The sequence below is a fragment of the Schistocerca americana genome, chromosome 5 (genome assembly GCF_021461395.2).
Source record: "Schistocerca americana isolate TAMUIC-IGC-003095 chromosome 5, iqSchAmer2.1, whole genome shotgun sequence".
NCBI lineage: Eukaryota > Metazoa > Arthropoda > Insecta > Orthoptera > Acrididae > Schistocerca > Schistocerca americana.
Window position 1 is genome coordinate 339,080,047 of NC_060123.1, and position 15,137 is coordinate 339,095,183.

The 15,137-nt window shown below is 43.9% G+C and overlaps 1 protein-coding gene across 1 annotated transcript in view; it reads right to left on the reverse strand.

Annotated features, from left to right (window-relative positions):
• Window positions 1-829: 829 nt before the first annotated feature.
• Window positions 830-15,137, reverse strand: part of LOC124615789 (calcium and integrin-binding protein 1-like) — a 48,096-nt gene continuing 33,788 nt past the window's right edge. The window contains exon 5 of the mRNA XM_047143907.1: window positions 830-1,761. Coding sequence (XP_046999863.1) covers window positions 1,740-1,761 — 22 coding nt within the window. The 3' untranslated portion in view covers window positions 830-1,739. The remainder of the gene's footprint in view (window positions 1,762-15,137) is intronic.

Below are 15,137 nucleotides of genomic sequence, written 5' to 3' on the forward strand. Positions count from 1 at the left end.
TGCAACTCTCCAGTTTTCACACTAACAAACATTGCTAGATGTGAAAAAAATGGTAAGTGACAGATCCAAATCCTCGAACGAATTTAGATTGAACCCCAGACCTTTGGATCCTCTGAGCCACATCCAGATTTCATGGCAAGTACCATCATTCCTATACATGTAACTTGGTCAGTATATGGATATGGAAGGAGAAAGCACCCCTATGCCAAATGCAAGAACTCAAGGCATTATTCTCTTCCAAAGCCACATTCTGACAATTACTGTGTGGAACTCAATCCTTTTCAACTCCAGTGCTAACAGATGTATCGAATGTGATGTATGGAACCATCCTTCTACTTCTAACACCTGCACATTACAAAGTTTCCAATATATTAGATGCCACCTTTTCACTGTTTGTTGTAATGCCATTTTTCAACTTCTATTTGATCATTAATTATAGCATACACTGAATGTTTAATTATTACACCGAGTGTAAGTATCTTGCATCTCTATGAAAAATTTCAAATACAGCAACATATGTTTGAAACTGTGCACTTTCCTTTGTTGCTGTGTAGTTACTCTCAAAGGGTAGGATTTCACACACTGTTGTTCAAATAAAATAACTTTGTGATTGGAGTTTGGAGATGGGGAAGAAGGGGCTGTGTTGTTGAGATGCAGCCAACTGCACTTGACAATGTTTAGCATGGGCAACACAACAAGCATGTGGCTAACCAACACACTGAAATGTCAATCACAAATTATTTTTATCACAGCATAAAAATCATATTTGTCAGAACACTGATGCATTATGATTTCTACTTAATTTTTATATTTCAATGTTCAACATTTACACAAAAAAGATCAAGACTAGAGTAAACGTTCTACAAAGATAAATGCACAATTGTCAGGAATAAGACTATTATAGTAAAATAACTGCAGTGAGAAACAGTGATTAGGAATACTCCTGAGTATTTAGTAGTAAATATTTGTACCTTTAAAATACTGTTCCAGGCTACAACAAATGCATATATTGGTTATGCAATCTGAAATTGCACATGTTAGCACAGTAGTTACAAGAATAAAGTTGTGTGCTTTAAATACCCTTCAATCATAAATACAGGAGTTCTGCAGTCAATTTAGTGCCATTTACTCCCAAAATAGAAAATAATTTTTTTTAACTTTCATTACAAATTACCATTACATACTCTAATGTTTTGACTTGTAATGAGAAAATCAGAGTTTACTTTCATCAACATGCCACTTCAATACTCGTGGTGAAGACTGACATGCTATAAATTGTATTCTCTTGCATATATTTTCTTTCTATAAAAAAAGAAGTCTCACTGATCAATAACAGTTAAAAGATTCTTCCCTCTAACGAATTTTGTGATAATGGAGACTCTTTCTTGCTCCAGATGTTCAGATGTTTTATAAATAATTTGTGCTTTGAAAGAACTGGGGCTGTGTATGAACCCCAGATGTCAGATCATTTGTGTCTTGAGATTACCAATATTTATGTATCACACTGAAAAAAAATCTTGTGCATGAAAAGGCTTGGCACCATAATTATTTATGCAATGTTCATAAAAACAAATTGTGTCTCAGAAGTTTTTTTGTTTTGTTTAAATATTGAACTATGACTAGCCACGGTAAGATTCCTGCTAGCACCCAGAGTTTTACAGTCAGTATCAACTGACTGAACTTTGGCAACAACTGTTGAGCAATACATAGAACACCACACACCAATCTGCAGGGTTTGTTCACAGGCGAATTCTGAAAGCACTGGAATAAAAGAAAAAAGAACAACTTGTTAGCAGCATGTTATGTAAGAATAATGTTGGACTTTACGTCACAGTTAATCTATTAATGCTATTTGACATCACATCATAAGATACTGAACTTCCCAGTTCAGACTGTGAAAGAATAAAACTGATCTTTATTAACAGTTACCTGGAATGACCTAAGAATTGTGCAAGAGAATTTCTGTGTGGTTTGGAAAGTAAAAGAGAGGTACTAGTAGAACTGAAACTGTGCATGTGTTGTGAGTTCTGCTCATGAAAATCAAGGTTTTGTACTCCAGTACTGGTCCGTTTCACAATTTTAGTCTGCTGGGAAGTTTCAAAACCGTGCACACTCAACTTCAATGTGAAAGATTCAGTCTGGTTCCTCGAATTAGTTTTGTCTAACGGCCCAAAAAAAATTATGCAATCAACTTCATACTGGTCTCACTAAGTTATTTTATTGTGCAAAGTCACAAAAAAAAAGAGACCAGAAGCCCATAAAAAGTAATTTTTATGTATATCTATTCCCTAGCAAGCTACTTTACTGTGGTTGTCGGAGGAAATTTCATGTACCATGATCACTTTCCCCTGTTCTGTTCCTCGTGTGAATGGTGCATGGGGAAGACTACCTATTTATAATCTTCCATATGAGCTTCAATTTATTTGACTTTAGTAAGATATATGAGGAAGGAAGTAATTGAGAGGGCTAACCAGAAAGTAACATACGTTTTGAAATAAAAAATTAACACTATGGAAAAACCAAATTTTATTATATACATTTTAAAGATAAGCTCCTAAGCTATTTTTCCATAATTGGCATTCAAATTGAGGCACTATCATACCATGACAAGTTTTTCAATACCCTCCCTACAGAAATCTGCCTCCTGCAATTGCAACCACTGGTTTATATCGACACACAGTTCAGCATCAGCATCAAACGTTGTGGGAAGAGGTGGTAGTCGCTCAGTGCCAAATAATGGCTGTGTGGTGGATGATCAAACACCTCCCACTAAAAACCCCACCAGAGTTCTCAGGTATGATTAGTTGTGTGTTGTCTTGAAGAAACAAAACTTTTACACTCAGTTTTCCCTAATGCTTGGTTTGTATCAACTGCTTTAACTTCGTCAGCGTTCGACAATAGCTGAGTTAATTGTGTGCGATATTCAACGAAATCAACTAGAATCACTCCAGTGGCCTCGATCTTTCTTGCTGATAGCTTTTGCAAACACTTCCATTGTTTCTTGGGAGGATTTATGGGTCCCCATTCCATCGACTGCCTTTTTGTTTCACAACTGACATGCTTCACCTGTGTCTTGTCCCCAGTTATGATACTATCTTTAACTTTGTTACCATTTTCTCATTATCTTCGAGGAAGGTCAGTGCTGCAGTGAGTCTCTGTTTTTCGTGGTCTTCTGTTAGGATTTTGGGAACCCAACTAGCACAAAATTTGTTGTAACCAAGCTTCTCCGCCACAATTTCATGCACCAAACTTTGCGATTACAGTACATTCTCCCCAAATTTCACAGTGTGATGACTGTCATAAATTTTGTCCATTTTCATCACCAGTTCAGTGACAAGTCTAGTACCTCCCGCCGGAAGTCGAACACGCGCCAGAACAAATTGACGTGGCCAGCCCATAGAGGGCTCCGTGTCCGCGGCGGCTCTTGCGCAGAGAGGGCGCCACCGCTACACCACGTGCAGACCGCGGCCAACAGCCACTCCCTCCGGCTTCGTATATAAGGACCTGCTCTGCCCTAGTCCAGTCAGTCTGGTACTCGCTCTGGATTGCGTCTATCTCGACGGTACTGCGTTCTGGTCATTGCTCGTTATTGACATTTGCCTGGCTCTGGTTCCGAGTGGATTTACTGTTGGTGTTTGGTGTTGTGGTTTCTACAAGCCTCCGTTGTTTATCTCTTCCTTGTTGTGTCGGTCATGGTCGGTCGTTGTCGATTGTTGTCAGTTGTCGTTGGTCTGTCGTCCGACTCGCCCTTATGTTTACCCGGTGGTGCGTGCTCCACCACCGGCAGCTCCCCCGCCTGGCGGCTCTGATCCACAGCCCAAGGCGTTCCCGCGGTTGGTTTTGCTTACTACAACAAGGCTAGGCCTACCACTGCGGTCCTCATCAAGAACACTGGTACAGCTGTTTTGAAAATCAATGCAACACTGCCTCACTCAGGTTTAACTCATTATGCCTTTTTCCATACACATCACATAAGGTCATGATAAATTTCAATTATTTTGTAGTTTTATTTTATTTTATTTTTTGCCAACAAAAACCCAATTACAGAATGCATCTCACAATTGGTGGGATTTTCTATTGTTGAGTACATTTTAACATATCACAGAAAGCGAAGTAGTATAGATACAGACTTCATGCTACCACCACTGGATGCCTACTGAGTGTAGGAACATTATGGCTCCCGATGGCTGATTGAATCCCCCCCTCCCACCTTTTTTTGCTATTTAGAAAAAGTAATCTGTGACTTAATACTCAAGAAGTGGCTGGACAATGATTTTTTAAGTGACCTCCTTTGTTAATAGATTAAATTTCCTTAAGATCCTTCCAATAAATTTTAGTCTTGCACCTACTTCTCCTGCAACTAATTTTATGTGGTTATTTAACATTTCATCACTTTAGGTTGCGGTATCATTCTATAGAATTTACCACCGTTTTTCACAAATCTGAGGTCAATTGCAAATACTCTATCTGTCCTAATCGACTGCTTCAGATGATAACTCTGTGTCAAGTATGACAAAAAAATTAAGACCGGTTTTGTTCTGATGTAATATACCAGAGGCTTTTGAGCACTATTTTATATTCTGTGTCCATTTCCATATAGATTTTAACTAGTGTTTACTGCAAGAGCATTCTCTTTCATACATGGTTCCTCTTTGGAAATTATCCCAAACTCTACTAACATATGCCTCTTATTTGCAGTGATATATTAGATTCTGTGGGGACATGTTCCATGAACTAATCCTGCAGATCCTGATATGAGAGCACTGCTTATCTTAATACTGACACTTTTTTTTTTTTTTTTTTTTTTAAGGGAAGCCCCTTGAAGTAGTTCAGTCGTAGCCCAATATCAAAATACATTGATAACTAGTTTTACTTAAAAGATAGTGTTGTTATCATTATTAATTAATCAAAATGCCAGTAACTCTTTTAACTCTTGGCTTGACAAAATCTGATCTCAGTTTCGTATTCCTCTGATCAAATGAATTTGTTTGATACACATCACAATAATATTGTTTGATTTATGTAAAGAAGACATGTCAAGTTGCAAACAGGCACAATTATGAACTCAAATATAGCTTTCAGCCACAGCCTTCATCAGTAAAAAAAAACACACACACACACACACACACACACACACACACAAGGAATCCCACCTCATGCACACGATTGCCAACTCCACGTGTGTGTGTGTGTGTGTGTGTGTGATGAAGGCTGTGGGCTATAAGTGACTGTCTTAATTGTGCCTGTCTGCAACTTGGCGTGTCTTCTTTACAGCGAGTAGCAATCTATCTTTTCCTGCACTGTTGATATTCCTACCTGGAGTTTCCATTGTTTGATTTTTATTTTAGAATTTTTCTAGTGTTTTGTGTGTTTGCATTTTCTTACCACTTCCTTCAGACTCATTTCAATCAATATATTACAAACACTATTTGCCTGCAAACAGAACCAACACTTTCTGAGGGAGTCCGAAATATCATTTGGATGTACTGAATTACTGTATAATTGGCCACCAGTAAAAACTTAAAATTACATGAAATTTAATTTTTTTTTTCAAAATCCAAGTCTTAATTCTGATGCTGAACTAGTCTGATGTCATGGGAATGGGGTCAGAAGTCACCAGCATTAAAAGGCGCAGCCTCAGCTGAAGGGGAGTAGTTGCAGTGAGTCTTGGGACAGTATTGACAGATGTAGCAAAATGACACCTGGACAGTTACAGATGCACATATTTTTCTAGATAGCACTGTACTGTTTTGCTCAGTGTAAATGTGGGAACACTGATGCAATGAGATATTTCAGTGCATCCCACTGAAGACTTTATATGTTTAATGTGATCTTAACTTTATAAATAACAAAATCTATTTGTGGATCTGCAACCCTAGACAAACACAAGATAAGTTAGTAGTTTTCGATCTGAGAGTCTACTGTATTAGTGGGGTCACATGAATGTCATTTCTAATAAATATCAAGATGCATACTCCTAGATATTCAATGGCTTGTGGCTGTAAACAGTCGTCTTCAACCAAACACTAATGTTTCTTTTGGGAAAAAGTACACATTGACCATGCAGGATTTAGACATTAGAACATAAATAATATAATTATAATCACTACTAGCTTCAGCCACAAATTGGCCATCTTCAGAGTTTATTCAACATAGGTGGCATTTGGTGGAAAAGGCACATGACAAAAATTATTTCATGAAATGCCATCTACGCGGTATGCAGTAGAATCTGAAGATGCTCAATGTAGTGTTAAAACTGGTGGTGACTGTTGTCATAATTGTGATTATGAATAATACAGAAAGGAGTATGTAAGAAATGGGCCTTTCTGTCTATTTATGTGCAGTACATTGTGCAAGTTGGCAAACTGCTAGTCACTGTACCAGAATCAATCCCCTGCAGGTCTTCCTCCATTTCAATACATTTTTCTGGTGCTCTACTGTACAACAGCACCATCAGTTAACACCTTCATGGAGTGTTTCTGAAGAGCAAGGATGTGATGCTTACATTTTATAGCTGGGTGATGCAACATTTGATTTTATATTCGATGAGGGCCCAGAGTTGTATTTCAAAACATTGAAAATGTTGTGAGAAGTTCTCACTCAGAGAAAGGGTTTCATATATTGCCTGTTGAAAGACAGTGTGATGAATGGTGGAGGGTAGTTACGAGAACTGACTGTAAGGTCTGATTTCACTACGCAACCACGACAGGTGCCTAGGAAGGAGGGTGGGGGTGGGGGGGGGGGGGGGGGGGGGAGCAAGCACTAGAAAAAGAAAATAAATAATTATTATTATGTAGTGGGCTCAGGCTCGGTGGCATTTAAAAGTAATATGGAATATTTCGGCAGATGGCACTTATATTATTGAAGTGCCCTTCTGCGGCATTTTAATTGCTACAGAGACTTCCTCCATCCACCAAGGGACTGGACTCTGAAGGGATACCTTGAGGCCCATGGAAAGTTGTATCAAATGTCAGAAGTGCTAAAAAGAGTCAGCATTCTTAAGAATCCAATGAGGGGAGTCTGGTGCAGTATCAGCGTGGGAGAGAGAAAATAATCAGGTTGTAATCATTATTACTGAGGTCACTGTAAATCTTCCACTGAATAAAAGGGTACAATTTTGGGCAAGACCACAGATCCACATCTGCTCTAATAAACTACCACAGTTAGTGATCTTATGGGTATCCCACAAAAGTGTATGTGCATTAAAATCTCCCAGTAAAAGAAAGGTTGGTTGGTTGGAGAAGGGACCAAACTACACGGTCATCAGTCCCTCCAACCTTAGATTAACTGAAACCAATAAAAATCCCATAAATAAAGTGATAAAAAACCCCCATCACGAATAAAACATATAACGAGATCCACCGCTGAGGCATTGTCAGGCAACACCAAGGGTAGCGAGTCTGGAACATTAAAAGTCCGTTGTAGGGTGGCTAAGTTGGGGCAGTCCAATAAGATTTGAGCCACAGTCAACATCGATCCACAATGACAGAAAGGGGGGTCCTCATGACGGAGGAGATAACCGTGAGTCAAAAAAGTATGGCCGATGTGGAGCCGGCATAGGATGACAAGAGGCCTTACGAGAGGCATGTAAGGAGGACCGCCATGGAGTTGTAGAATCCTTAATTACCCTGAGCTTGTTCGGTGAAGAAAAGAGTGATCCATTCTGCATCCCAAAGGCCCAAAACCTTACAATGTAATTCTGAGTGAAGGTCTATTTCCGGAATGCCAATATCAAGTAATGGCCTGGTAGTAGCTAATTTAGCCAGTCAATCGGCAAGTTCATTGCCAGGCATCCCAACATGGCCTGGGGTCCAAATGAAAACCACCGAGCATCCATGTTGAGTGAGGAGAGAAAGGGAGTCCTGGATAGCGATGACAAACGGGTGGCGAGGGAAGCACTGGCCGATAGCGTGCAAACCGCTCAATGAGTCACTACAGATAGTGAAGGATAACCCTGAGCAGGGGCGGATATGGTCCAGTGCGCACAACATGGCTACCAATTCTGCAGTAAAAACACTACAGCCATCTGACAAGGAACGAAGTTCCTTGCGTCGCTCATAGGTGTAAGCAAAACCAGTGCGGCCAGCAACCATGGAACCATCAATATAGATCACTTTTGAACCCTGAAAAGAACTGAGGAGACAGGAGAACCGGTGGCGAAGAGCCATCGGAGGGACAGAGTCCTTTGAATCGACTGAGAGATCAAGACAGAGCTGTGGCCGAGACATGCACCACGGAGGGGTACGTGCTTGAGTTGAGAAGAGAGGCATTAAAGGCAATTGTGGAACTCAGAAACGAGTGACTGAATGCGGACAGACGTGGTAAGCCCACATCGTGGCTGCCGCTGCGGCAGGGTGACCTCCGTGCCTGGATAAAGGAGACCGTAATTAGGGTGTTCTGGGGTGCAGCGAATGCAGAGTGCATAAGATATCAGCTGTTGCTGATGCAAAACTCACAGTAGTGGAATCCCCACATCTGTGAGAAGGCTAAGTAAGGGGCTAGTCCGGAAGGCACCAGTCGCAAGTCGGACCCCACAGTGGTGGATGGGGTCTAGTATCTGCAGTGTCGAAGGCGACGCAGACATAGACAGGACTTCCATAGTCTAAACGAGACTGGACCAACTATTGATATAATCGCAGGACAACAGACGGTTTGCACCCCAGGAGGTATTGTACAGACACCTAAGAACATTGAGATGGGACCAGCACGTCCTCTTCAGCTGGCAAAGATGAGGGAGCCATGTCAACTGGGCATCGAATCAAAGACCATACCCAAGAAGCGATGGGTGTCCACCATCTTGAGGGGCTGGCCATCAAGAAACAGTTCCAGATGGGAATGGGCTGTATGGTGACTGCAGAAATGCATGACACATGCCTTGGCCGCCGAAAACTGAAAGCCATGGGAGAGAGCCCATGTGTGCGCCCGACAGATTGCCCCCTGTAGACGTCGTTCTGCAGTGCCCATTACGGAGGAGGCGAAGTATATACAAAAATTGTCAACATACAAAGAGAGGACACTGTCGGCCCAACAGCTGTCACCAGACCATTAATGGCTATGAGAAAGAGAGGGACACTCAGCACGGAACCCTGTGGAACCCCATTTTCTTCCCAATGGGGAGCTGTAGGAGGAGCCAACTTGGACCTGAAAAGAGCGACAAGAAAGGAAGTTATGGATAAAAACGGGCAGAGCGCCACGAAGGCCCCATTCATGAAGGGTGGTGTGGATGTGATGGCACCAAGTGGTGTCATAGGCTTTATGCAGATCAAAGAAGACTGCAAGGTGTTGCCGATGGGCAAAAGCCGACTGGATAGCAGACTCCAGGTGGACCAAGTTATCCACCGTAGAGTGGCCACAACGAAAACCACTTTGAGTCAATGACAAAAAGTCACGGGATTCAAGGATCCAATACAGCCACCAACTCACCATGCGTTCAAGAAGCTTGCAGATGGTGTTAGTAAGGCTAATTGGACAGTATCTATCCAACTGAAGAGGCGGTTTCCTTGGCTTCAACACCAGAACAAGAATGCTTTCCTGCCACTGGGTATGAAAGACTCCCTCACTCCACAGACAGTTGAAGAGGGTCAGTATATGATGGTGGCCAGCCACTGATAACTCTTGGAGCATTTTGGTTATGTATCCGAGCCGGTCCAGGAGCCGTGTCAGGACAAAGGGCGAGGGCACTGGCAAATTCCCACTCACTGAATAGGGCATTATATGGCTCCGAGCAGTGAGAAACAATAGACAAAGGCAGTCGTTCTGAATGCTCTTTCAGGAGAAGGAACGTGGGCAGGTACTGAGCCGATGCCGGAGCTTGAGCAAAGTGTTGAGTGAAATTTTCTGCTACAAAATCCGGATTGGTAAGGACAACACCATGCACAAAAATTCCTGCAACCCCGGTGGGAGGATGGTGACCAAAAATTTGCCCGAGTTTCGCCCAGACTTGTGAAGATGGGGTATTGGGTCCAATGGCAGCTACGTATCGTTCCCAGGAAATCCGTTTCTGAAATTTGATTAGGTAGTGGGCCCAGGTGTGGAGTTGATTAAAGACCAGAAGAAGAGCAGTAGAAGGGTGCCACTTGAAGTGTTGAAGAGCACGGCAGCGGTCTTTTATGGCTGCAGCAATTTCCGAAGTCCACCAAGGGACCATCTTCCGGCAGGGGGAACCTGAAGAAGGGATTGCTGAAACACCTGCTGAAAGGATGGTGGCAGTCAAAGTCCAAGTAGATTCATCAACACTGTCGTGTGGCAATACAGGGGGGACGGGAGCAGAGGAGAAGGCACCCCAATCAGCCTTAGATATGGCCCACCTGGGAGGGTGATGGAGCGAGAGACACTGAAGGAAGGTCAAAACAATCAGGTAATGGTCGATGTCACATAAGTCATCGTGGACGCCCCACTGAATGGAGGGAAGAAGGCTGGGACTGCAGATGGAGAGGTCAATGGTGGAGAAAGTGCCGCGCACCACACTGAAGTGTCTGAGAGCGCCTGTGTTTAGTAAACAAAGGTCAAGCCCTGCCAGAACAGCTTCAACTGACCTGCCCAGGGCAGTAGTCGTATGACTACTCCAAAGAGGGTTGTGGGCATTAAAGTCTCCTAATAACAGGAAGGGAGTTGTTGAAGAAGGGTGGTGAGGGCATGGGATGTGGGCGGCCTGTCAGGCGGGAGGTAGAGATTACAGATTGTGACTGGAGTGGCCAGATGGACCCTGATAGCAATGGCTTCCAGAGTGGTATGGAGGAGAACCCATTTACTAACAATGTGCTTGTGGGCCAAGGTGCAAACACCACCAGAAGCCCGCAAGGGGCCAATTCGGTTAGGACAGAAAGCATGGAACCCACAAAGGGTGGGTGAGTAAAAATTGGCAAAATGGGTCTCCTGGGGTGCAATATAAGCGGTGAAAAAAAGAGGCTGCAACTCTGGAAGGTGATGCAAACATCCATTACAATTTCACAGGAGGACTCTCAAGTCAGAGTCCAAAGTGCAAGCGAAAGGACCAGAGTCGGTCACATCACCAAGTCGCTACCCGTCACCGATAAGGATTGGATGATATCCATATAGGTGGGGTCAGACTCTGTTGGTTCATTGACTGTAGGAGGGGATGGCTGCATCTTAGGGGTATCAGAGGGGCCTTGCCCTTGTTCCTGCTTCTTCTCTTAGGAAGGAAGAGAAGGGCAGATTTCAGCGAGGGCAGGCACGGAATTACACCGGGCAATCTTGGTGCCCACCGGCCGTGGATCACGCTGCCGATGTGGAGCAGTAGATTGCCTTTCAGTGGGGTGCTGGGAAGAGGAGTCCCAGGAGGGAGCTCCAGTACCGGTGGCCCCCAAAGGAGGGGAGCACTTCTCTGGTGGGGCAGGGGGAGCAGCACCCGAAGGGGTGGGTATGGGTACTGAGGGGGGGGGGGGGGGATGGGAGGAGGAGGAGGCTGAAGGTATTGGGCGAAGAGGGTGGGGCTAGGAAGAGGAGGGGGTAGGAGGGGGAATGGACTAATTGACGCAAAAGTAGAAGTCATAGACACAGGATGGAGCCCGTCATTTTTGACGAGCCTCAGTGTAGGTGAGCTGATCCAAGGTTTTTTACTCTTGAAGCCTTCTTTCTTTCACAAACACCAGGCATGTAGGTGAGTGTGGAGAATGCCATCCATTACAATTTACACACATTGGCGAGTGAGCACAGGCACTCCCCTCATGGGCGGGGGCCCCACAGTCACCACGGAGGGGGTCAGTAGTGCAGCTGGAAGACATGTGTCCAAACGGTAAGCATTTCAACACCTCATCAGTGGTGGAGTATAAGGTTTCACATCACACCGATACACCACTACCTTGATATTCTCTGGGAGGACAACCCCCTTGAAGGCCAGGATAAGGGCGCCCGTAGCGATGCGATTGTTTGGAGGGCCTGCACACGGCGGATAAAACAAACCCCTTGCCGCTTGAGGTTAGCACAGAGCTCCTCGTCAGTTTGCAAAAGAAGAGCTCAGTGGAAAATAATGCCCTGTACTGAGTTCAAAGATTGGTGGGGCGTGACGAAGACTGGGACGTCACCGAGACGGTCACAAGCACACAGGGTGTCAGATTGAGCAGCAGAAGATGTCTTGATGAGCGAAGCAATGGACCACATTTTACTCATAGATTCAACTTCACCATACTTATCTTCAATCATCTCCTCAAAAAACAAAGGCCTGGTCATGGCAAAACTACCGCCATCCATCCTGGTGCAAACCAGGTACCGAAGGAAAGGTTTCAACCCAAGTCGGCGAGCTTGACCCTCCTCCCAGGGGGTGGCCAGGTAGAGGAAGGCCAAAGGATCAGAAGAAGGAGTGTCACATCTGCTACCACTGTTAGAGATGGCCACAGAATGGCCAGGATGGTGATGTTATTGTTGCTTCATGCGCAAGATGTCCGCCCTAGTACCACCCACTCCAATCAGGGGCTCACCCCGTGGGCACCACCCAGACACAGCAAGGGCCGTCTGGCACCGCAGCTATTGCCAGGAGTTCTGGTGCCCCAAAATGACGAGCATCGACTCATGGGCATACACGAGGCGTTAACAGCTCACGTACTAGTAGTGTGATCCCTGTGGCGTTAGGGGGCTCAGCTAAGTGGGTACTTAACAGCCCCACCACACGGACTGGCTACCGTGCTGGTGACCTAGCAGGAGGGGGGGCCAAGGTGCAAAGCGAAAGGGGAGGGGAGGGGGAGAGAAACCTGCACCATGGAAGCTAGGTAGAGAGTTCATCCCCAAATGGTTCACACTGAACACAAAATTTTGGAAATGGAGGTCAAACCCCAAGAGGACCAAAACAAAGCCAAGAGGATAGCCAGGTCGACATAAAGAAGTCCACTAAGAGGAAACTGAGGAGCAGGAACAAAGGAGCAAGGATAGGGAGGGAGAGGAACAGGGATGGTAATGCAGCCTGGAGAAGAAAGGAAAGGAGACTGCAATAGCTCGGGGCCCTGTGCGTGCCACACACGTACCCACAAAAGGACTGTGGCCCCCCTGGGGGAGTAGAAGAAAGGGCAGGATATAGCTGGAAGATACAATTTAAGAGCTCACGTAATGCTACGTCCCTCTCATGCTGATAGTAAAATAGATGTTGCAAACGGCGAATTCTGCATTACCTGAAGAAAAAAGTAAAGCACCCAGAAGACACGGTCAGATGTATTGTAACTTTGTACAGTATACACCACTGGAGAGCATGTACGTGATCAGAGTTACAGTTCTCAGTAACACGTAGTACAGCTACCAGAATGCATTAGTGTTTCTGTGTTTAGTGTTCTTATCAGGCCTGGCAGAATATTTAAGGGACATGAACAGTGTTAGATGTTGAATCATCTGATCACCATGGAGGACACGGAGGTACTGTACTCATGTGAGACAGTGGTATCAGAACCTGATAGAGTTTGAAAGAGGCTACTGTGGATCTCTATTTGAACAACTAGTTCTATCATGTAACATCCAGATTTGTGGGGCATTCAGATGTAACAGTGGCCCAGTGTTGGAATGCATGAGAATGTGATGGCAGGCATACTCGTTAACTTTCTGGTCATCACGTCTGACCATCACAAAGGAGGATCGTACCTAGCACGTCGTAACCCCATCTCATCTGTGCCTGCCATTCTACAGCAAGTAACAGACTCCCTGCAACATTTTGTGTCATCCCACACCATTAGTCAGAGATAAGGAGCTCCTGGATTAAGGAATTACTGTCTCACGCATAGGCTTTCGTGAACAACACAAAACAAACTGCTGCATTTTGTTGTGCCATGCCTGGGAATCATCAACTGCTGATGAATGGTGTCACACTGTGTTGAGTGATAAATCGTGGCTCTCACTATCATGGGTGACAATCAGCAAGCTCAGAGGTAACCTGGGGAGAGGTCAGGCACGTTACTTTTGGCGTTATGGTGTGTAAAGTGATCAGGTATGACTTTATGTCACGACTGGTTGTGATTGAAGGAACTGATGATGACAACAGTACATCATGGACATCCTGCATCCTCATGTGTAACTTCCCTTGCAACACTATCATGGTGCCTGTGCCTGCATCCAGGCCATTCTGATAAGTGAGCTCATACTGCCAAGTTCTTTGCACTGGGGTGAATTTTTCCTTCTTTTCTGCTGCTGTTTATTTTGTAAGATTTGTGGTGGGTCTCATACTAGCACTAGTGGGAAGTTGCATCCCTGGCTGATACAACATGGCAATATTTCGCCAACCCCAATACAACTCCAGATGATAGTAGTATTACCTTTATCCTATCTTCTCGGAGTCCGGATCCTTCCTGTCGATTCAACTATGGTGAAGATCCCTGGAATGCTTCCGAAAGTTCTCGCTATTGCGCTACTAAATAAATAGCGACACTTCTCATAAATGGGTATATTTTGACCAACATTTTCATTATTACTTTTCACAACACAACAATTGCTATGGTAATACCACTCTCTTGAGTACATTCAAATGTCTGTACAAGCATACTGTAGGACCTGACATAAAAACAAGAAAATCAACTACCACTCTTAAATTGTTCATTATGCCCATGTTGGTGCATCATTTACTCCATGGCTCTTGGATCAGGCACTTGCTGCACCATGGCACAAATGACTCCCGGATGACTAGTGGTTGTAATACCATCTTTACTGATCCCCTTCTCACCAGCTCCACCACTGCTCCACATTCACTGCTTATAAGAAAGGAACACACAGTTTTTCTTTCCCATTGCATTTATCCTTATTCAATTTACTCACAAGCACCGCTTTGTGACAGCTTTCCAATAGTGTGTTGGGATATTTTTATAAACATCCCGAAACACTACAGTACATCTGAGTTGGTTTTTCAATCACTAGAATAATCATTGCAATAACATCACATACCCTATCAATTACTAAAGTTTCATTTTACTTTTTTCTCCCCTTCTGGATGCTTCACTTTTTTTAATCAGGCAGTATATATTTGTTCATCTCATTACCACCAGTGCTCCACTGGTCATGAAGATCAGCATAAACACCGTCATACTCTTTCACAGTCAATTCCATTCTTATGTGGCTCAATGATCTTGTAATCATAAGGTACAATTTTCTGCATTCTGCAAAGTGCAACATCTTTTGTTTCTGAATATTTAAACCAAGTTACCAATGTT